The sequence below is a fragment of the Mesocricetus auratus genome, unplaced genomic scaffold, assembly GCF_017639785.1.
Source record: "Mesocricetus auratus isolate SY011 unplaced genomic scaffold, BCM_Maur_2.0 Super-Scaffold_100010, whole genome shotgun sequence".
Lineage (NCBI taxonomy): Eukaryota > Metazoa > Chordata > Mammalia > Rodentia > Cricetidae > Mesocricetus > Mesocricetus auratus.
This window is the reverse complement of record NW_024429194.1, coordinates 27,006,912-27,029,503: the sequence shown is the minus strand read 5'-3', so window position 1 is coordinate 27,029,503 and position 22,592 is coordinate 27,006,912. Positions and strand designations below refer to the sequence as shown.

Genomic DNA, 22,592 nt, shown 5'->3' with positions numbered 1-22,592 from the left:
ATAACACATTCCCATTGGACACAGACATGTGATCATGCTGCATATGAGTGCAGAGTTATAAAAGAGACAAAATATTATATACAAGTATACCATTAGAAGCCCAGGCATGGGAGGGAATATGAAGCCAGCAACAGAACTTAAGGTATTCTCCAATTCCACCATGCGATTACTGTACCATCTTGAGCAAGTTTCTTAATATCTGTGACCCTGATTCCATTTAGGAGTAGAAACATTTTTACTACCTCTAAGGACACTTTCAGCTCTAACATTTTCCAAAATAAACTTAAGAAACAATTTTTATAATCCACTCTGCATGGACAGAAAATTCTAAATCCCAACCCTTAGGAGATTATACATCATAAACCAACCATGTTTAATCTGTAAAACTGGTGTTATGAACCCTCAGACATCTGCCAGTGTTCCTCCTTTGTACGCATTGTGTTTTCTTTTTTCCTTTCCCGGTCTGCTGAAGTTATCCGAAGTAACTTTGAAACACAAATAAGGAGAGGGAGCTAGGGGACAACTGGCTAATACCAAGCACCTAGGCACAGAAAAGGGGGCTCAGTTTTGACACCTGAGCATCTATGCCATATGCTATCATATCCTTCAAGAAATCTCTGAAGTTGACAAACACAGACTGAACTATGTATGCAACTGCACATAAATGTATACACTTCTGATTAAAAACAGGGCATTTCTTAAAGTCACAAACAACATGACCAATACAACATGTTATCCTGGAACAATGAGCATGGAATTACAGAGGATTTGCCTAGTTCTTGTTCCCCACAGAGGCTTCTTGTTGGGACATGTAAACTTTAGGTTCTATGGGCAATGTGGAAGAGATGATCTAGCTTGCTTAGTAAGTGGGTGAACTATGGCATTTCTTTTATCCATCTCTTTAATATGGTCCTCCTTTCTGCCCAGCCCAGACAGCAACAGGGGAAAACTGAGAGTCAGGAGTACAGATATTCATCACCAAGCATTTTGTAGAAGAAAGAACACTCGGTACTATTTTTTATCTTCCATAGTTGACATGTAATTAAATCCACAGGAACTATAGACTGTATATATACACACCTCTTTTTAAGTTTAATAAACATGTTTCAGACAGCTTATAAAATATTTTAACTCACACGGAGAACATTTTTAACTATGCTAAGCTAATGAATGCAACCCAATTTCCTAGAATGTACCAACACATCATGCTCATTCCATGAAATAAATTTCTGAGCTGCAGAGTCAACAGGGATGGATCGCTTCACACCCTCAATCATGATACACCCTGCAGCCAAGAAATCAGGCAAGCTGGCTGATTTTGAAAAATATTTCTAATAAGAAAACAACCCACACCCAAAGTGTCACTTGATCTGAAGGTGATCTGTGACTTGGTGAGATGTATGCAGACCCACTATGCCCGCAACCTCCACGGGCATTTCACAGCTTACAAACATGCTTTCATTTGATCTGCAAGACAATACTGCAAGATGGATTGGGAAAATATTGCTTCCTCCACTTTTATGAGCCAGAAAATTAGGTCAAAGAATGACAGGTTCCCCCAAGGAGGCAGGAACAGGAAGAAAATCCAATCCACGCGTCTTCTTTTTCTGACCACACTGATTTAGTTCTGTCACTGGCTCCGTTAAACTATAGCAACACCCTGGTATTGCATTAGAGACATATATGGAACCAGTCACTTCGTACTGTAAGTCACAATACACGGTCAGGGAATAAGGGGACATCAGCAATCAGTTTTACACTTAGCTGAACAAGGACAATGAGTGGTAGGAAATGGAGGGATCTTATCAAGACAGGAGGGAAAGAAAACGAAGATAAGTTCTCATTTCCCTCCACACGCACTTTTTTTGAAATTTCTAATCCTCTTACAGAAGATGATTACAAGAACTCCTGGGTCAGAAAAGCAGAACTCAAGACTTAAGCTGTTCTAAGTAGCCTTATCAACAAAACAGGAAGCAATAAGTTACCACTGCAGCCTATTTTATGTGTTATCTTTATTTTTTTTTTCTTCACCACAGAAACTCGGTTAGGACACTCCCCCAGATAGAACCTTCCGCGCTTCAGCTGTCAGCTGAAGCCGTGTCATAAATAGCCCAGCACATGCACTCCTGAGCATCGGGTACACCCGCACACAAACATAACCCAGTCACGTGGAGACTCGGGTGACAATATGGAATGTGCACAACCGAGCAGTGATGGAAATGCTATAGAGGATACCACAAATGCCTGTGAGCTAATGGGCTTTGGGGCTCCATGTAGACTATTTCTGGAAACTTTGAAATACAAGCCATTGGGAGATACATATTCCTGTTTTTAGCACGCAGTTCACAAAAGACCTTAAGACTTTTAGTTTTAAAAAAAAATCGACCAAGTGATTCATCTTCGTGAAAGGGCTATGTAAAAAAAAGAAGGAAGGACGGAAGGGAGGAAGGAAAGAAGGAAGAAAGGAAGGAAGGGAAAAAAACAAAACTCTGGGTTTGCTATTGAAAACAAACTATCCAGTCAACAAGTAAAAGACACAAAAGGGAATATATCTGAAGAATTACATATGATCCAAGGTTAAAACATATGAGGCTCTTCCTCCCTCTCTCACATACACAGTTGTAAGAGATGCCAGCTATAATCTTTACAATCTACTATATCAGGAATTTTATTGCTAGAAACACAGAAAGCTCTGAAACCACTTCAGAGAGGTGGGGGGGGGGAGGGAGAGCAATTCTGGGTTTGCAAACGGAAAGGAGGGAGGGTGTGGAATGGCACTAGGGAGCACAAATGGATGGCTTGGGGGGGGTCTTAGCTTCTTTTTTCTCTGAGTACCCTAGTGACTCCCTTCTTCCCCTCCTCTGTCTCCTCCAATCACATCTTACCCAAAAGGCATAGGATTTTACCCTGAATCCCTGAGAATCCCAGTTGGCCAAAGATGGCATATAAACCCATAGAGCTCTGCTGTCAGTGAACAAAAAAAACAAACAAAAAAACACTGACATAGAACATATTAAAGTCAGGAGAAACGGGAGACAGGACGAAATCTCCAGCTGGAGCCTAGGATGGTCAGGGGTAGCACACAGTGGGAGCATGCACAACAATGCATGGCGTGAAAATACACGTGCTGTGGGTTTCAGGAACAACCAGAGTTAACTGAAGGTTTCAGAAGATCCATGATTGAAAACTAAAAATTATTAAAATTAAACAAAACTGATGGCTGGCTTCACAAGGGTCTTCAAACACATGGAAAAAGAAACATGTAATAAAATGTCAATGGAGTGATCAAGAAAACTGTGGTACAGCCATATGGGTTACTACTCAGCAATAAAAAAATGGGTACATCCAATCCATGTAAAGATGTAGATGAATCTTTGATGCAATATTGATAAGTCAAAGGAGTCAGGTAAGTAGCTAACAATTACCATGGCATTGAAATAATACAGAGACTGGTGACTTATGTAAGATTGGGGAGAGCTAAATGTTGATCAGGGGTAAATCTTAAGACTAAATTACTCTGTGTGACAGTCTAATAGTGAACACAGACATTAAGCACTTTGCAAAACTCATGGCACTTTATAACATAAATACAGAACTCATGTGTGAGTTCAACGACAGTATGATGGAATTTACAGTATGACAAAAGACTCCACCTGTACTGCAAATGCATGAAGTGACCTCACTGAAGGAGGCAAAAGAAGCAGAACCTAGGCTGCCTGGAAGAGGTTTAAAACAGAGGCACTTGGAGAGGACTTCCAGACTTCTGAGCCTCCCTGCAGGCTGTGTGCTCCAGGGTTCCCAACTTTTGGGAGCCGTCTCCCATGGCAGTATAGGCCTTGGTGATACAGCTATCTTTCAGTAATTATGCTCCTGTCAGTAGACCCATATACATTGTAAGCAATCCCACTAAAACCACCAACAAGGTGAACTTTGTGAGTAGATGTGTGTGTGTGTGTGTGTGTGTGTGTGTGTGTGTGTGTGTGTGTGTTTTGTATCTACCCAGGAAAAGTTTTGTCACACAACATAGTCTGAACTTGTTGATTTAAATAATGGCTTAAAGGCCTCTATTAAAAAAATTTAAATTCCTGGCATATTATGCATTCCCACTAACAAAACCACAATGAGTCATCTCAGAAGGAATGTCCCAGCATAGCAGCTGTTACCCCTACAAAAATATTCTCAAAAGCTGCAATATTTCCACCAGCCAGGTATAGATTTAACAGAAATCAGCCTGAAGATATTTACTTGTAAAATACATAGTGATATCAAAATAAAAGTTTCTTGTATAAGACACGTTTCAAGACATTGATCTTTCCTTCTAGTTTGTGTAAGGAGTATGCCAGAGAAGAGCAAATGTGTTGAATAATTTTCTCACATTATTTTTTCAACAAAATTTAGGGAAAGGATTAATATATATGTACATATGTGTATATACACATTATAAGTTTTGAATATAATCTTTAAAAGAAAACTTAATACCCTTGGAAAATTCCTAGCATCCAACCCTGGAACATAAGCCAGGGTTCATGACCTCCATGAACATGTGGTTTAGTACACACTCGTGTTCCCAGCTGTCACCTGCTCCAGGTCATTCTCTCAAGCAGACACACATTTCAAATATGACTTTTATTCCATATCCTAATCTTTCTATATCCTTACTTTTATTCTACAGCCTTCTATATCTCTGTACATCAGAACACCCTGACTTTGTTTCACCTGGGAGTCAGGAGACAGTCTTACTCATGGCTGATGAAGCCACAGGCACACGAGCATGATGAAATTCTGACAAAGAGGCAGTATACAGGGTCATGAGTTTTGTAAGGAAAACTGCAATCTGGTGTCTCTGGTCAACCCTTGCAGTCCATGGAAGGGCCCAGAAGTCCTTGTACCTTCTCTCGGTGGATCTTATTTGTCCCCTGGGGAAGCTGGCCCTTTACAGCTTTCTTGTTTGACCTGTTCTCAGGAGCAGAAGCTGTAGGAGTGCTTGAAGTATGCACTTCAGAGAACCACTTTTAGGGTGTAGTAATTCACTGACTCCTCATTATAGTCATTAACTAGAATATCCTTTCCTATCTGGCCCACAGAAATCTGAGTCTTTAGGAATGCCCTACCATACACTACACTGTCTTCTGAAAGCTGATTTCATCTACTTTTGGGTACAGTAAATCAAAAGCAAAAAGTACAATAGTTGGGGATGTTTGAGACAATGTTCAGACACAGCGTCAGGAGTCAAGAATGTCATAAAGCAAGTATCTATGCTCAACAGGTAGGGCCTAGTTTACAAATGATAACCTGCCTGAATTTTTCCCATACTGTGCTCTCAAACACATGGAGCAACATTCATTCATTTCATACCTAGATACCACAAACAGGATCTACCAAATGCCAAGCTCATTCCACCACGTACTTGAAGCTCACCAACAATGTGGCCACCGAGAGAAGCCATCTCCCTTTATAATCAATACACACCTGTTGGAAAATATCTCCAAGCTTTAGGAACTAGCATAAATGTCAAAGGGTCTGCAAATGGTCAATAGACCCGAATCTCTATTTAAAATAATTATAATTATGGGTGTTAGATACTTTATATAAAGAGTAAACTTCTTTGCTGTTACAGCTACCTTTACTTGGATCTTATCTTTAGTTTTCATACTTGAAATGTCAAATAATGTTATTTATTTACCATTTTGAGATATGGTCTCACTAGATGGTCATCCATGGTCTGGTACTCATAGAGATCCACCTGCTTCTGCCACCTAGACGCTAGAATTTGAGCTCCTACCACCAAACCCAGTCCTCAAATAATGTTTTGTTTTGTTTTTTCTTTTCAGAAGATTTTTTATTAATTTATTTTTCACATTCCAATCCCAGTTTAATGTTTTAAAAAAGAACTGCTCTAACAGCTGGTAATTGAACCTAGACTACACATTGTATTGCTTTGGACATGATATTAACTGACTTCAAAAGCAAATACCAAAATGAACTCTGGGTAACAAAAGGAGAAAGCCTCAACTCTAGCAATTGGGGTCAGTTTCCTGAACCTAAGAGACACGTTAGCAGAGTTACTAAAATTGACCATACTGCCAAATAGATACATTTACATATCAAGGCTTCTCCCAGCCCTCCCTACATATTTTAACTGAGGGTCTAAATTGACAATAACAATCCCCAAGTGGAATGAGGTGAAATGACACATTAGAAGGGGGCTTATGCATCACAAACTAAATGATCGGACTTTTCTAAAAACAGAGGTAACTAATACACAATAGTTACTTTGTAAGTACTTTTCTTATGTACTTTTTAAGCAAATTTGCTTTTGATATCTTTTTATTTGTTTGTTTTCTGGGACAGGGCCTCACTATGTTGTCCTGGCTGTCCTGAAACTATGTAGATCAAGGTGGCATCCAATCCATTGAGACCCCCATGCCTCTGTCTCTAGAGTGGTGAGACTAAAGGCATGTGCCACCACACCCAGGGCTTTTATATCTTAAACCTCAGTGAAAATACTATGCTGTGACCTAGATCAGTGAGCTACAATTAACATCAGAAGAACTATATTAATAGAATACAAATCGATGAGCCGCTGTTGGGCCTGAGAAATAAATCTTGTCACAACACAGAGGAGTTTCTGTCAATCTTCAAATGAATGGTTTAGGAAGCAGAAGACATATTGCAGGGACTGAGGAGATAATTCAGCATGTAAAATGTTTGCCACACAAGCCTGAGAACCAGTGTGGACCCTCAGCATCCACAATGACAAGGTGTATCTGTAATTCCAGTACTGGAAACACAGAAATGGGAGGCTTCCTGGAGCTGTCTGGCCAGCTAGTCTACCCAAATAGGCAAGTTTCTAGCTCCCTGAAAGACCCTATCTCAAAAACCAAGGTGAATAGCAACTAGGGAAGATACCCACTCTAACCACTAGTCTCCACACACACATACTCACAGGCACACACACTCAAGGCCTTGCACACACATACTCCCTCCACACACAAAATAAACATTGCAATTTCAGGATGAAGCATTTGTAATGGACTTCTCATATCTATATCAAATCATACAGACTATCACAAATTTGCCTATATCTAGTACATATGATATTAGTAAATCTAATTTTAGGGTTTTTTAATGTTCTACAAATGAAATGATTTAGGGACCCTAAGATATATTCACACTATTGGCTTTTGTTGGGTGTTTTCCTAAATCGTTTCCATTCTGTGATCAAAGGTTCTTCTGTGAACTGTTGATGATGAGTTTCCAATTCAACTGGACTTTTATGAGTGCCAACTTGGACAATGCAGCCCACTTATACACAGCTCACAACTGGCAGTAAGAAAAGAATGCCAGGAACCCTGCAGCCACACAGAAGTAAGTGTTGCAACCAACCCCCAGGACAGGGTGAGCTTTCTGAAAGAGAGGCTGGGGCTAAGTATGCTTGGACATAGAACATAAAATACTACTATGCCTTTCTGGTCATGTAGATATATGTATATTTTTAATCTTGCACATTATAAACACAATTTACTAAAAGTCCCTGATCCTATCAAGGGGACATAGAGGGAGAGTCACATGAAGCTCTATTCTTACAAAGGAGGCACATTCATTTAAAAGTCCACCTTAAGGGCCCAGTGAATTGGGTGGCATGTTTTTGTTTTGGGTTTTTGTTTTGGGTTTTTGTTTTGGGATTTTTTGACAGGCTTGACAATTCAAGGACACTTTTTAAGTGCCCATCTAACACTGTGTAGTAGGAAGGGGCTTTGAAGACATAAAGACATTCCTCCAGTGAGTTTCACGCTGCAGATTAAGAGCACCAGCCAGTCATTTTTTTCCATCTTGAGACACAGTCATCACCCATTTCAAAGGCAGGGAGACAACAAGCCCACACAGTCTTGCTGAAGGTCGTCCCTTGTAAGGCTTAAACTACAAAATAGTTTTAAAGATTGAGTTTTAGGAATGTTACCTTTTTATTACACTCTAGTTTCCACCTCCTAACTTAACTTTCCTCCCAACCCACAAACTCTCCCCTCCCCCCCCTCTCTCTCTCTCTCACACACACACACACACACACACACACACACACACACACACACACGGGGGGGGGGACTTTAGACAAAAGAAAATAAAATGTCTTAATTATATTATCAGTGGTTTCCAGGGTATTCAACTAACACTTGCAGAAATTATTTCATTATGCATTCTTAGAAAAACAGGATATTTATTTATAATCCTTACCTTAAGCAGATGGAATGGGATCTGCTTTGAAAGGAAGTTATTGTTTAGCTGAGGTTCAAAGAGTGTGTTTAAACTGGGAAGAGAAGGGACAGGTGGGCAAGTAGGGGGCAGATGGGAGGGGTGGGTGGATGGAAGCCACCAAAATCACAGTGTAAATAGTACCAGTTCAACTAGCTGTACATAAAACTTAGGGGCTCCCTCCCCTCCCACAATCAGATATATTTTATAAAGTGTCCTGTTTTGCTTTACTGTCTGATCTCAAGAACATCTAAGGCATTGGTGATTCTGGTAAGAGAAGATGTGAATGGTAGCTGTGGGGAAGTCAGGGCAGTGTCCAGGAAAGTACCTGCCCTGGGTGAGACTTAACAAACCCTCTGCCCTGCCAGGGTCTTCACTTGTGCTCACGTGGTGACAGCCTTCCAACCCACGTTAAAGTCTCATACTCCTCTATGGTCCTCGCCTCCCACCTCTCCCCACAGTCTAGTCCTTCACTCAGCCAGTTCTAACCTGGTCCAGCTTGCTGAGTCTGCAGGTTTGTCACTAGGAAAGGGATTGTGAGAAGGTGTTCTCTTCCCTTAGGTTCCCTTCTGCTGACACCTTCGTTCTTGGGTCTTAATGGCAGCCACCTGAGGGCTGTCAACAAATATGATCCTCTACCAGGGACGTCTAACCTCAACCTTTTGACATGGTGACACACAAGTTGTCATCTACAAAGTTCATGTTCTGTAACTGCACAGTGAAGTTAGCAAAATAAATAAACAAATAAATATATATTTCCTGAGTTTTAAATAATTGTATTATTTTGTATTGGGCTGTGTTCAGAGCTACCCTGTTCTCTTAAGGCAAGATGGGAGGATGAGTCAGGAAGCTCCCAGGCAAGCTACCCTGGTATACACTGAAAAGAACAACAAAGAGACACTGTCTCAAACACAAAAGGTAAGGACTAACACTTGGGGCTATCCACTGACTTCTGCACACCCGCTATTGCACACAGGAACATGCAAACATATCCATACATGCAGACATCATACACATACATACATACATACATACATACATACATACATACTGTACAGACCCCAAAAAAGATTTAAAAATTGGGCATGGCTGTGTGACTTAGGCTTTAGTAAAGAGAATAGTAGCAAATGTGATGGACACGGAGGCTAGAAAGTATTTACACTCAAGTCTTGCTTCCTGTGTCTGTGAAATCCACCTACCATGTGAAGTCCAGATTAGTCTCCATGGAACACATGGACCTATCAGTAGCAAGCACTATCTAGACCATCATATGAAGAAGGACAACTTCCACCTTACCTCAGACAACCCAGGCAGACAGGCAAAAGAACTGCCCAGTAGAGCCCTGCCCAAAACTTCAGCCCACAGAACTGAGAATAAATAGTTGGTATTTTAAGGGATCTGTTTTGGAGATGGTTTGCTTTACTTCAAAGGTTAAACAATACACATATCTAAGAAAATTCACAATTTCGCATGCAACACTTCTCACTCCTTATCATTGCAGACACCCAGAAGAAAACTGGCACTATTGCGATGAGCATATTTTTGTGGGCGAATCATCAAAAGTGAGCAGACATTGACAATTATTCAATAAATATTATGCATTCTCATATGCTTGAAAGTTTCTATTTGTAGCAGGAGCCACCTTATTTCCACAATAACCATCGCTAACCACCCTCAAGGAGAAAAAAAATAAGGATGTCAGTCATGCATGTGTTGAGCACTAGAGAAGGTCTCACTTTAGTTCAAATTAGGAGTTGTTTGAGTAGTTTATCATCGGGGACAGTGGAGGGAGACACTCTACATTCCATGCCTGTTCTGTGGAGATCTGAGTAAGACAGGCTTACTAGGGGAGGGAATTTATGTGTGCACACTTGTGTGCTGAAAACACACTGCTCCCAGAAAAAACAATCCCAGTAAAAGGCACCAAGTCTTTAATAATCTGTTAAGCTTCTTTAACACCCAAACTTGGAAACAGAATATATTCTTCAATAGGAGACTTAAGGAGTTGAGAATTTAATCAGCTTTCTATTATTAAGCTTCAGAATACACACATAGCTCAACTCTGGAAAATAAACAAAACACACCTGAAGGAGAGCAGTCCCTTAATAACAAAGCTGAGATACAAAGAAAGATTATAACTGCTTTTGTAGTCTTCATGCTTCCTAATGACACCCAACCAATAAGGAATTCCACATTCAAGCTCTATTCACTTCAGACATGGACCCTCTCTTTCCTGATTCATTTGGACTAATGATTGAAAGCAAGAAGTGAGATGGCAAGCCCTTAAAGATGCCCAAAATCAAACTTTTGTATACACACACACACACACACACACACACACACACACACACACACCAGCTGAAGACCTGATTATCTTCATAACTCATGAAACTTAATATATTGAGCCCTCCACATAATTTAAGTGATCTTTGACGATCCAATGAATGATAATTGGGTTATACAGTAATTACCAAATCTTCTAATGACCTGTGTCAATTATATTTTATGTTCTAAAACATGAATTTTCTTATTGTATTATATATGTATGGTATGTAGGATAACTTTTGGAAGTAAATTCTCTCCTACTACTATGGGTTCCAAAGATCAAACTCAGATCATCTCTCAGGTTTGGACAACAAGCACATTTTTGCTCACTGAACCATCTTGTTGGCCCAACAGCAGGTTTCTTTATGTTGATTTTTAAAACAACTTAACATGGACTGTATCTTTCCTGATAGCAAGAATCAGAACTTACTATGCAAGACAAAATTTGCTTGCAATACAGCATGCATTTGAAATGAAATCATATCTCTTTGGTTACTCCAGTAAACACAACTATCACATTCTAAAGACTAAACGATACTGATAGCAACATGACCTGAATATGTCAGAGTAGATCAGAGAACTTGCATCAGAAAGTATCTGGCCAAGCAAACAAAACAACTAATGGAACAGGAGGATATATATATATATATATATATATATATATATATATATATATATAGTAACCTCAAGAAACAAAACTAAAGCATGAAATGGTAAAAGGAACAATGAATGCAACTCAACCTAGTCAGTAAAACCACTGACCCTCTTCTCTATTGACAAATGACACAACTAAATGAATGTCTGACCCAAGTATTCCAAGCACCTGTCATCAGGAATGGGAAGACAGTACCTTCTCCTTCTCCAAATACACATATTTTCAAACCTATTATTCAATCATCAGTGACTCATGGAAAATGCACAGATGACATTTATCCAACCAAATTTATTTTAACAAATAGATTAAAGCAGAGCCTGTAGCAAGAATCTTATTGAAATGGAAAACATTTCTTTCACTGTGGATGACAAGTAACTTAGTTTTGCCTACTCCACCATTACACTTTCTCTGTGGATTAAAGATTGGTAAAGGTACCACCCTTTATGTAAGACAAAAGTAGATGCCATCGATGACGTTTGGGAGCCTATCATTTCAAATAGCCTTCTAATCACTTCTTAAACTGTTTCATATTAGACCAAAGTACACAAGAATTATGCCAGGCAGCATTAAGATGTGATTCTGTTAAAAACTCATAATTACAGTTTTTTAAACATGTTTCAAACATAACATTTTAAGAGTTTTTAAAGTTGGCCATGTAGCTGTGGAAGCACAAAGTAATGAAACAATAAGTCAAATACATAATTATAAATATAAGGATACCTATTAATTTTAAAGCTCCCTGTAAGCAGCAGCATGAAAAAAGTAACAGAATCTTTAATGAGAAATTGTCTTCAAACCAAATTCAGAATAAGTCAGGTTCCTTGAATGTTATTTCCAGGAACTCTCTAGCATGAGGAAATAATCAAGGAGAAGACTTTCTTTAAAACAACAAAACAGAACCTTAAATTACCAACAAAAGGAAGCATTTATTTCCAACACAGCTAAGATATCTAAGTGTAGTAGGAAGGCAGGAAAAGACTAAGTGAATAGTTTCTAATGATGTATGAAGCCTATGTAGAGATGTGGATACCATGAGAACATGTGAATATATTAATAACTCCACAGTCAAGAAAACACTGGGTGAGTCAATAGAATACATATATTAATACCTCAGTGCAAAATTCGAAAGAACAGAAGAGTCCTGGGACAGCACACACTTGCTTGCAAGAAAAGCACTGAACTATTTAATATACCTAACAGAGAAAAATTAAATTCTACAAAAGGCATATGGAAAGGCATCCCATAGTCCCCAGATGGGTTCCCAGATTTCCTGTCCACTCCCTTAAACGGGTATCTCACTGGAGAATTCTGAAGCTCCAAATGAGAAACACTATCTGTAAACTGACTACCTACAAGAACGGGGAGATTCCCAACAGAAGAAATGTTCAGCAATGTCACAGACCTACAGTGGTGACAACCTGATCTACGCTGTTGAATATGATTCTCAATGTCACAGACCTACAGTGGTGACAGCCTGATCTACGCTGTTGAATATGATTCTCAATATCACAGACCTATAGTGGTGACAGCCTGACCTACGCTGTCAGGTATGATACTCCTGATAGGTGAATTCAGAAAGCAGAAAACTGCAGGTGATTTACATTAACAAAGGATATTTTATTTTTAAATGAGGTAAGAGGAGACTAATCTAGTCTGGAGATAGCTCTGAACACTTAGAAAAATACTATGAGGAGTATTTGCCTCAAAGTCTGTTAAAATATGAAAATGGGCAGATCCCAGAACCTGGGAGGCAGAGGCAGGCATATCTCTGTGAGTTTGAAGCCAGCCTGGTCTACAAAGCAAATTCAAGGTCAACCAGGGCTACACAGAGCAATCCTGTCTTGGAGAAAAACAAACAAAGAAACAAACAAACAAAAAAAACCCTCTCTACCTCTCTAAACGAGAAAAGCTAAAAGTCAGTCCTAAATCCTTCCAGGCCTCCATCTGCACAGACAGAGGATGGGACAGAACAGCTAAGGACATCGAATGCACTTTCCTATGACCCCAACAACAGCTTCTAGGGAAATAATGCTCACTACAGATGACTCATTAAAGAGTATCAGTCATTTGCTCCAAAACATCCCTATGTTTAGAGCTGCAAGGAAGGTTAGAACAATGTGGAACGAACTTCTCCAGTTACTGGTGAGGAAATAGACCAAGGGAAATTAAGTGACTCGATCAAGGTCACGAGGCTAGAGCTCAAGATCTCATTCCTGAGAGCAGCTTTTTTCCATTGCATCATTCAAGATAGCACAAACTGATTTTCCAGGAATTCTGATAGACTGGGGGTGGGGAGGGGATTAAAAAGTAGCATGCTGGTTGGAGCTCAAGTTCTTTCCTGTAAAGCAGTATTAGGGTTGTTCAAATAAATGGTTGTTATACAGGGATATACTTTTAAAAACATAGGCTACCCAAACAATGGCAGAAGACGAAAAGTTGAATACTGCAGTATCTCTCTTCTGCTGCTCTCAAGAAACTTGAGTTGTTTCATACCGGAGCTGTCAGTACATTGGTTTCCACCCGTGCTTTTTCCACGGACACCTCAGGAAAACACTGACTTATGAGTTGGTGATGGAGCCAGATGCCTGCTGCTAAGAACCCTTTTGAGAGCAGGGGAAGTAGAAAACACTTCCATAGTTTTCTTTTTTAAGTGCCTGTTCAATCCCTATAGCATCTCATGAAATTTTGTCTTGAGGTCCAAGTACAACTAGAACAAGCTCTAACAATCAGCCCAGACTGCCCTGGTGGGATACCACTGGTCAAAAACAAATGTTTGAAAAACACACCCACTAGTGTTTGAGAAAGGAATGCAGTCCACTCTTCAAGAGTTCCAAATGAATACACATACTTACAATGTGCAATCTGTAGCCTAACGTTTCCTTGCACTATGGGTTCCCTCACAAGAGGGCTGGGGAGGATCAATTTTCCTTGATCTTATCCAGCCCAGTTGGTTTTAAAACGCAGGTACTCAATACAGTGTATATTGTTAGTTACGGGAAAGAGCCTCAGGCTCTTTCAAGGCAAAGGAGTTTTTCTTAGAATGACCCCAAAGCAAGGCTTGTGTCTCCTTCTCCTCCCCTTTAGCAAGAGACATAAATGTGAGACTTGTGAGCCAGCCCAATCAATCCCACACCACGTGCCGTCTGCTGCTCGCTCCTGTTTGCACACCAGAGATGGGAAGATGAAGGAACAGTTATAGTAAACCTTAGTAAAGACAGGAGGGAAACAAAATGGGGCACGTCACATGGTCGCGGTCTGAATTTTTCTCAATTAAAAAGAAGAGGAAGTGAGGTGTTTCCGGCCTCTGTCAGGCCGCTGCTGGGCCTTTTCATTCTTAGGATTCTGGCAGAGATGCATTAGAGATGAAGCGCATCGCATCCTAGACTTGGGAGCGGGAGGACCGAGATCAGCTCTGCAGCACCAAGAGCTTCCCCAGTGAGGCCCCAGCCTCCCCCCGCCCCGGCCATCACTCATGCTGATTGGCTCGTGTAAGGACCAATCGGCACCCGGCGTCCTGCCCGCCGGTCTGAGGGGCGGAGGCTCGGCTGCCACCGCCAACCTCGAGGCCTGGGAAGGGGCCCTGTGTCCGGCGAGAACCGAGCCAGGCGGGGGCGGGAACCTAGAGGATCTCCTCCTGGCCGACTGACTCTCCCACCCCAGGCGGAAGGGGGCTTAGAAGAGGGGGGCCAAAGGCTAAGCAAAGGGGAGGTGCAGGCAGGAAGCGGAGATGGGGGGGTGACCAGGGCCCGCGGGTCTGTGCCAGCTCCAAAGGCCACGGGGTGGAGAGCATCGAGGGAGGGGGTAAGAGGTGGCTGTGGAGGCATGGAATCCTAGAGGTCGCAGCAAGGAAAAACAGGGACAGAAACGAATGGTAAAATTCTCTTTTAAAGGAGGCCTTAACAAAAGGATGACAAAAAAAAAAAAAAAAAAAAAAAAGGAACCCCGGAGGGATGACTCCAGTCTGCCAGCAAAAGTGTGCTGCCAGGCTGCAGTTTCAACAGTGAAGTCAAATCTAAGGCGAATGCTGGTTAAAGGTATTTGGACCATCGTGTTGCGGCCCAGAGGTTTCTTTGAGCCCTCCTCTTTGGGCTCTGGGTTAACCCGTTACAGACAGTAGGCCACAAAGACTGTACTAAAGCTAGGACCATGCACTAGGAGGTGGGGGACAAAGGGAATGGGGGGAAGGGGTGATCTTTCCCACAGCACAATCTAGCAGTTCAGAACTCAGTTGGAGGTGACCCTGACATGGACCAGAGAAGGGACACAAAAAAGATTGTTGTTGAATCAGTCAAGTTCTAGCATGAGAACTAAATGCTTCACAAATGGCTCTCCTTGAACTGACATTGAAACAAAGTAAACAAGCGGAGATATTTAAAAGAGGGGCTTGGAGAAGGCGCGCGCACGCACGCGCACACATACACACACACACACACACACACACACACACACACACCCTCGTGGCAGCTATATTACTTTAACCCTGCTTTCAGGATTTTTCTAAAACAGGGGAAGTAGCAACGATAGCAAAGGCAGGGAAGGTTAAAATAGCTAACTGATAACTCACTGTGAGCAGAAGCTGTCTGCCACTGGCCGATCAGATTGTGCTCGGCTTCTGATGATAAGTGACTAGCAAATAAAACCTTTAAACTTAGCAAAAGCAAGCACAATCGAGGTTGTACAAGCACCAGATAGCACTAGGTGCTCTGCTTGAAGAACACACACACACACACACACACACACACACTTAAAACTTAGATACACATTGCAGAAGACTGCTTCTGTTATTTGGAAAAGTATGATCTATTGCTATTCTAGAATTGTAACAGACACAACTGATTTTTCTGGATTATTGTATTTTCTTTAAGAAAATTTGGAGGGTTGATCATTCAAGTCTTGGGAAGGGATGTGTGTGTGTGTGTGTGTGTGTATGTGTGTGTGTGTGTGTGTATTCTCTACATAAGAAGAATTTTCGTTTAAATTCCTTTTAAAACAATGAAGATTCTGTTTGGTCATTTTGTTTTGTGTATCCTCAAAAGACCAAACATTGGTTATTCCATTTTGTAAAACAAAATCTATAAAAAGTAAGAAAGTAAATGGGGGGGCCTTTTCTTCTTCCTTTAACTACTGTAAACCCCAAATGTGAGTTTTCCTGGATCTTGCTTTAGGCTCTTCTTACCTTATGAAGTAAGCTGCTTAAATGCATGTACTGCAGGAGTCCCAACCCTCAAAACCACACTAGAAGTAACCAAGAATTTTATGTTGGCAACAATGCATTAAAAATCTCTCTGCCCAGTGATAAAAGAAACTATTGAAATAAATACCAATAAGATACGTGCTTTCTTAACATCACAGAAAATCTTAGTTTTAATGTTCATATGCCTCCATTTGGTCCTACAAAATAGAGAATGATGGTCATTGGAAGCAAATCAGGACCATTTTGACCACACAATCGCTCCTGTTATTTATTCACATTTCCTATTGGTAAAAGCCCAAGACACAAATTAATTTCTTGTGAATAGAGACTTATTAAGAAAAATAATAAAGGCTTCTCAATGCTATTTCTGTGAAGCATATATAAAATTCACAAGGTAATCACTTTGTCAGAATAAACTGCTTCCAATTCTGGAAAGTTCTAATTTGCCAGCTCATCACATTATCTGGGAACGACACTGCTCTCCCCACAATGACCACCAGAAAATAGGCTCACAGAACGAAGGGCAGGCTAACTTCCTATTACAAATGTTTCTCATTTTCAATACAGCCTTGGCCGCAGATGACCTAAAGCCACCTTTCAACATCTGTGAGGCGTCTATTCATGAGCTAAAAGGAAAACACATACCCTACAAATGAAGACCACACAGTTTTCCCCCTCCACTCGATACACACCAAAACATACACCTTCTTTACCCTGACTTGATGCCTGTGTGTTTCACTAGAAAAATGTTAAGTAATCTTATAGAGAAATGTACAGTAGCCCCCAATGGTATGTGTGATGCCTCCATACAAGAAAAGGAATTATGGGACAGTAAGCCTGGGGTGAACCTCCATAACTCTTAACTCATAGTGCGTCCCAGGAACATGGTGTTTATTGCATATTCCGTACAAAAGTAGCCATGCCTGCAAGACGGTAGGTTTGTGTGGGGGGAGGAAATTCATGAATCCTAGTACAAGAACAAAAAGAAAATGTCCCCCCACAATCACTTTGTTTGGAGATCTGAGATAGGTAAGAATTTCTGTCTAAATACTTGTGCCTAAAGAGCTCTTACTTGTGAATCGTTTTTTTAGGATAGCCTGAATAAAAGTGGCTGCTGTTTACATGGTTTTGGTATTGTGAAATCACAGAACAAAAGTGCACACAGCCACTCGGTGAGCTTGCCCTTCAGAACTCTGAGAAAGGATCTTAGATGAGGGCTTGCTGGGCTCTGTATTAGCAAGCTCTTCTGTAGCATTGTCCCTACTAAGGGTTGGCCTTAATATTTAGTTAAAAGAAAACTCTGATGTGAAGAGAATGATTCCTGATGAACCTCAGAACAGGCTTTATAGAACATAAGTTTTACAATACCGTCGCATGTACTTCACTTGGGAATTCTCAAATACAGAAGCACTTCTGTGGCTGTTCGAACACACTTCCTTGACTATCTGCCAGGTGTCATTGTGGGGGTGAGCATCTGTGTGCCATGACCCACCCGACCCCACCTCCTGAAAGTGTACCCTCCCCAAGGACACTGGGGTAAGGAGTGAAAAGGGACAGAGGTAAAGACCAGAATTCAAGCCCGGGAAAATGCACTCTTCTGACTTTGCACCAGAGAACGCACCTGCTGTGATGTCCAGTTGAGCTATTGATGGTCCTCTGGCGGCTTCTGGAAGCTGATGCTGGCATAGGTGCTTAAATCCTCACTGGAGCGTCTGGGGGAGCTGCCCTCGTTGCTGCCTGGAGGCTGGTGAGGGGCAGGGGGTGGAAGAGGCTGCTGTTGAGAAGGGCATTCCTGAGGACGCTGTCTAACATCCTTGGCCAAATCCAGGTCTATGTAGTTAAGACTACTCTCCAAACCCCCAGCAGCCCCACACACTTGAGCTGTCTCCTTGGAGGCTCCCCCTAGATCCCCAGGTCTCAGCCACACATTCTCAAATGATGCAGAGCTGTGGCGTTTTACATCCTCACTGCTGCTGCTGCTGCCCCCGCCACTGCCCCCTACTGCAGCCCCTGCTCCAAAGGACACCGTGTTGCCAGCTGGAGTAGGTGCTGTGAAGGTCTCGGAGCTGTGCCTCCTCCGGCAGCCTTGAGTGTCTGCACGAATCACTTTGGCACTCTGGTTATGGTTGGGACTGAGGTTCACTCTGGTGAATGCACTCATGCCCCCAGGTCCCTGAGGGCCTCCCAGCAGAGAAGAGTGAGCAGCCTGCTCAGCTGCTCCTTGAGGTGCAGCAGGAGAATCAGAGGCTGTGGAGGATGCAGATGGAGCAGCCCCTGTGGTTCTGGGCAGGCTCACCTTCTCGGCCGCAATGCCTGTCCGCATGTCAGCATAGCTGACTGGGGCCACTGGTGAGGTATCCACATAGCTTTGACGAGGACAACCTATCTGCATGCTCATGTAGTCACCACGGCTACTTGGCACTGCCCGGGTTGGCCTGCCAATGGTAGCAGCCCCTGGAGGTGCAGGGCCTACTCTACCCAACTCAGCCCCACCACTCTCCTGCCAGGTTGCCCTTCTGCCTGGCCCCAAATCCATGTTCATGTACTCTTCCGAGCCAGTCTCTTCTCGGGGAGCTGGGTGGAGCTGGGGTGGACACCGAACTGAAGGAGAGCTATGGGAAGTTGCAGGGCCAGCTAAATAGCCATGCTGGCCACTCCCGAATTCAATATTCACATATTCCCCCGGGCTCTTGGGCTCCGGAGGGTGCAGCGAAGGTTGCTGCTGCTGCTGCTGCTCCCGTACCCGGGGTAAGGTGCTTGCCTTGGGATCTCCCAAGGAGAGCCTTGTGGGCCGGGCCAGACGGCGGTTGGTCTGCGCAGCCGTGTCTACCTTTCGAGGCCCATGGGGTTGCAAGGCATGGTGGTGGGGATGCGGGAGGCCAGCCTCTGGCCTAGCCCCACAGTAACCCCCACCCAAGCTGTCACTGCTGGTAGAAGAGGAAGAATCTTCTGCAGTTGCAGTGTAGAGAAGGCGTCCAGAGCTAGAAGAGAGACGAAGATGCTGGTGCCTGGCACCCTCCTCTGGCTCCCCAGGGCGCTGGGTGTGCTTAAAAGACCTTGGCAATGAGTAGTAGGAGAGAACCGGCTTGTGCTGGGGATCTTCTGGGCCGTAGTAGCATTCTGAGGGGCTGCTGGTGTTGGAGTCTCCCACTGGTGACATGTTCATGTAGTCACCTGTGCAAGGCAAGAGCTTGCCACCGCCACTCTCAATAGGGGGTTTGGAATGAGGCAGGGCATGACTATGGTGCCCCCCTACTCCATTTGTCCATGGCTTCCCGTAGCTGCTCCCAGAAGCGGCTGCACCACTGCTGCTGCTGGACCCACCTCCAATGTCAGGGGAGCAACTGCCACTGGGAGACATCATCATGTAGCCATTGGGGTCCACTCTCTGAGGGTGACGTCTGATGGGGTTAATGATCTGCTGTGGGGCAGAAACACTCTTGGGGCTCATGGGCATGTAGTCCCCATTTCCTTTACGGTTGCTTGGCACTGGCGCCACCCCGGGAGACATGGGCATGTAGCCATCATCAGTGTGCAAGGAGGAGGTGTCTGGACGGTGGTGGCCCCCACGACGCTCCAAGGGGTGCATCTCTAGACCCTCTTCGGGATAGGAGTGGGTGGGCACGAAGGCGGAATGCCGATAGCTGGGCAGTCGGCCTCCACTGCCCCCTCCTGGTGGGTAGGCAGCAGGCATCATCTCTGTATACTCCTCAATAGAAGCCACTGAAGACTGCGAGGGGGTCTTCTGGTGGGAAATTGTAGGGGACGTGCCTGCCGAGTGAGTTCTCTTCCGAAACCGGTTATCCAGATCCGCTGCGCTGGTGGCTTCATCCCCAGTCAACGCTGGACTTGTCCCCAAGTTAGCACCTGGGATGTAGCGATGACCATTGCCACCCCTAGACAAAATGTAGTGACCATTGGGAGCAGTCAAGGTGGAGGCTCCCTTGCCACCCATGCAGATATAGTTGCTCAGCTCTTCCTCACCCCTGGCTGGTGGAGTGTGACCCAAGGAATCTGGGGTGACACTGCGGAAGGAACTTCGGAAATCGCAGGGACTAGAACCGTACTCATCAGAAGAGATGAAACCGCCATCACTAGGAGAACCAGACACGGAAGCACTAGATCGTCTCGGGAAGAGACAGTCTGAGGTGGAGCCATGGCCACTCGTGCTACTGGATGACAGACTCACTGGGCTGGTGGCTGAAGGTGAGCAGCGGGAGGAAGGCATAGGGATGGAACGGCTGTGGTTGAGGGGCGGATGCAGCCTGGAGCTCCCTCGATGCCGATGGGCATGGGTCCTGTTGGTGCTAGGGCTCACAGGACTACCATCCACTGATGCTGGACGGGACATGGTGCCTTCGCCATCGCTGGAGGCGCGCACTCGGAAGGAACCTGGTTTCCCTCCCACCATGCTGGCTGGGGAAGTGGCAGTGATGCTCTCGGTGCGAGATCGGCGAGTCAGCCCCACCTGGCTGGGTGGAGGATTGTTGAGATGGTGCCTGCGAAGGGGAACACTGATGGGGTTGGAGCAACTGGATGAAGACTGGCTTTTGCTGCGTGGGCGGAACTCATCGCTCATGGCCCGCATGGCCTCTAGAATGGTCTCATGCATGTTCTGGGCTACCACGGAGTCATCCACTTGCATCCAGAACTCGCCGGGCCCTGTCACGGCAGAACGGCCCACCTCGATGAAGAAGAAGTTCTCTGAGTGGCCACAGCGTCTGATGTTCATTAGCTGTAGCACCACAGCCGCTGCCTCGGAGTTCAGCTTCACAAAGCTGATGGTCTTGCTGGTCAGGCAGAGGCGGTAGATGCCAATCAGGTTCTTTGTCTGACCCAGACCTTTGGGTTTCAGGATAACCTGCCAGACCTCCTTGAACGCGGGTCCTGGGCCCGTGTCATAGCTCAAGTCCTCCCCTGCCTCTCCGACGCCAGAGCTGCCGCTGCAACTACCACCGCAGCCTCCACCTCCGGCGCCGTCATGGTGGGCCTTTGCTCGATTATGCAGCTGCAGAAGAGCCTGGTACCAGCTGTCTTGCTCAGCCTCGTTATCCGCCGCAATGGCAAAGTGTTCGTCTCGGGTGTAGAGAGCCACCAGGTGCTTGTTCTTGGAGTCAGCCCGCTTGTTGATGTTGAAACAGCTCTCGAGGGGGATCGAGCGTTTGGGGGCGCTCGACTTGTGCCGCCACTTCTTCTCGTTCTCATAGTATTCCAGGCGCGCCGGGCCCCCGGCCTCGCTGGCTGCCCGCAGTACGAAAAATCGCTTGTGCATACTCTTGGGTTTGCGCAGGTAGCCCACCTTGCGCACGTCCGAGAAGCCGTCGGTATCCGGAGGGCTCGCCATGCTGCTGAGGAGTAGAGGGAGGTGCCGAAAAACTGGGTGGGGGGTGGCTTCTCGATGCGGTCCCGCGCATACACTCCGGGCTGGAGCGAGCAGAAACCCTGATTCCGAAATCCTCGCTGTTCCCGGCGCTGGGGAGGGGCAGCCGAAGGACGAGGTAGCCGCACCAAGGAAAATTGCCTGTCCCGAGTTTAAGGGCGTTTCATGCCCAGAGGGAAAGGCAGTGTGTCTAGGGTGAGTGCGGCGGCGATCTTCTGAGGACCAAGTCTCCCCCGAGTCTCTGCAGTCGAGAAGAAGCTAAAATGCATCCCTCGCCGCCCCTGGTCGAGTCCGGTGCTGGGAGGCAGCGGCGACCGAGGAGTCCCAGCTTGGCCCTTCAGGCGCGCGCGCCTACCCTCCCGAGTTCCCCTCTGGAAGTAGCGATTCCCGAGGCAAATTAAATATCCTTGGGCTGGAGGAGGCGGGCTGCCAAGTCCCAACGTTGCACGGGGTTCTCCCTCCTCCTCCTTCTCCTCCTCCTCCGCCTCCTCCCACCCTCCAACCGTCCCTGCCGCCACCAGCCGCCCAAATACCAGCTCAATCGCAGAGACCGCGGCGCTGCGGCTGTGGCTGCTGCTGCTGCTGCTGCCGCCCGAGGACGCGTCCTCTGCAACCCGCACTGGAGCCCATCTCGGCGGGCGGGGAAAGTGGCTTTTCCACGCGCAACGCTACTGGGCAGCCGGGGGAGCAGGGGACAGTCCAGAGGGACAGACTCATCCCTGCCCCAAGCTCCAGTCCGCAAGGGAGGGGAGGGGACAAGGGAGGGAGGCGGCAGCGCGGGGGGGTGA

The 22,592-nt window shown here is 44.7% G+C and overlaps 1 protein-coding gene across 1 annotated transcript in view; it reads right to left on the bottom strand.

Annotated features, from left to right (window-relative positions):
* Positions 1 to 22,262, bottom strand: part of Irs1 (insulin receptor substrate 1) — a 54,706-nt gene extending 32,444 nt beyond the window's left edge. Inside the window, exon 1 of the mRNA XM_005082516.4 lies at positions 18,046 to 22,262. Coding sequence (XP_005082573.1) covers positions 18,067 to 21,768 — 3,702 coding nt within the window. The 5' untranslated portion in view covers positions 21,769 to 22,262 and the 3' untranslated portion in view covers positions 18,046 to 18,066. The remainder of the gene's footprint in view (positions 1 to 18,045) is intronic.
* Between the last annotated feature and the right edge of the window lie 330 nt (positions 22,263 to 22,592).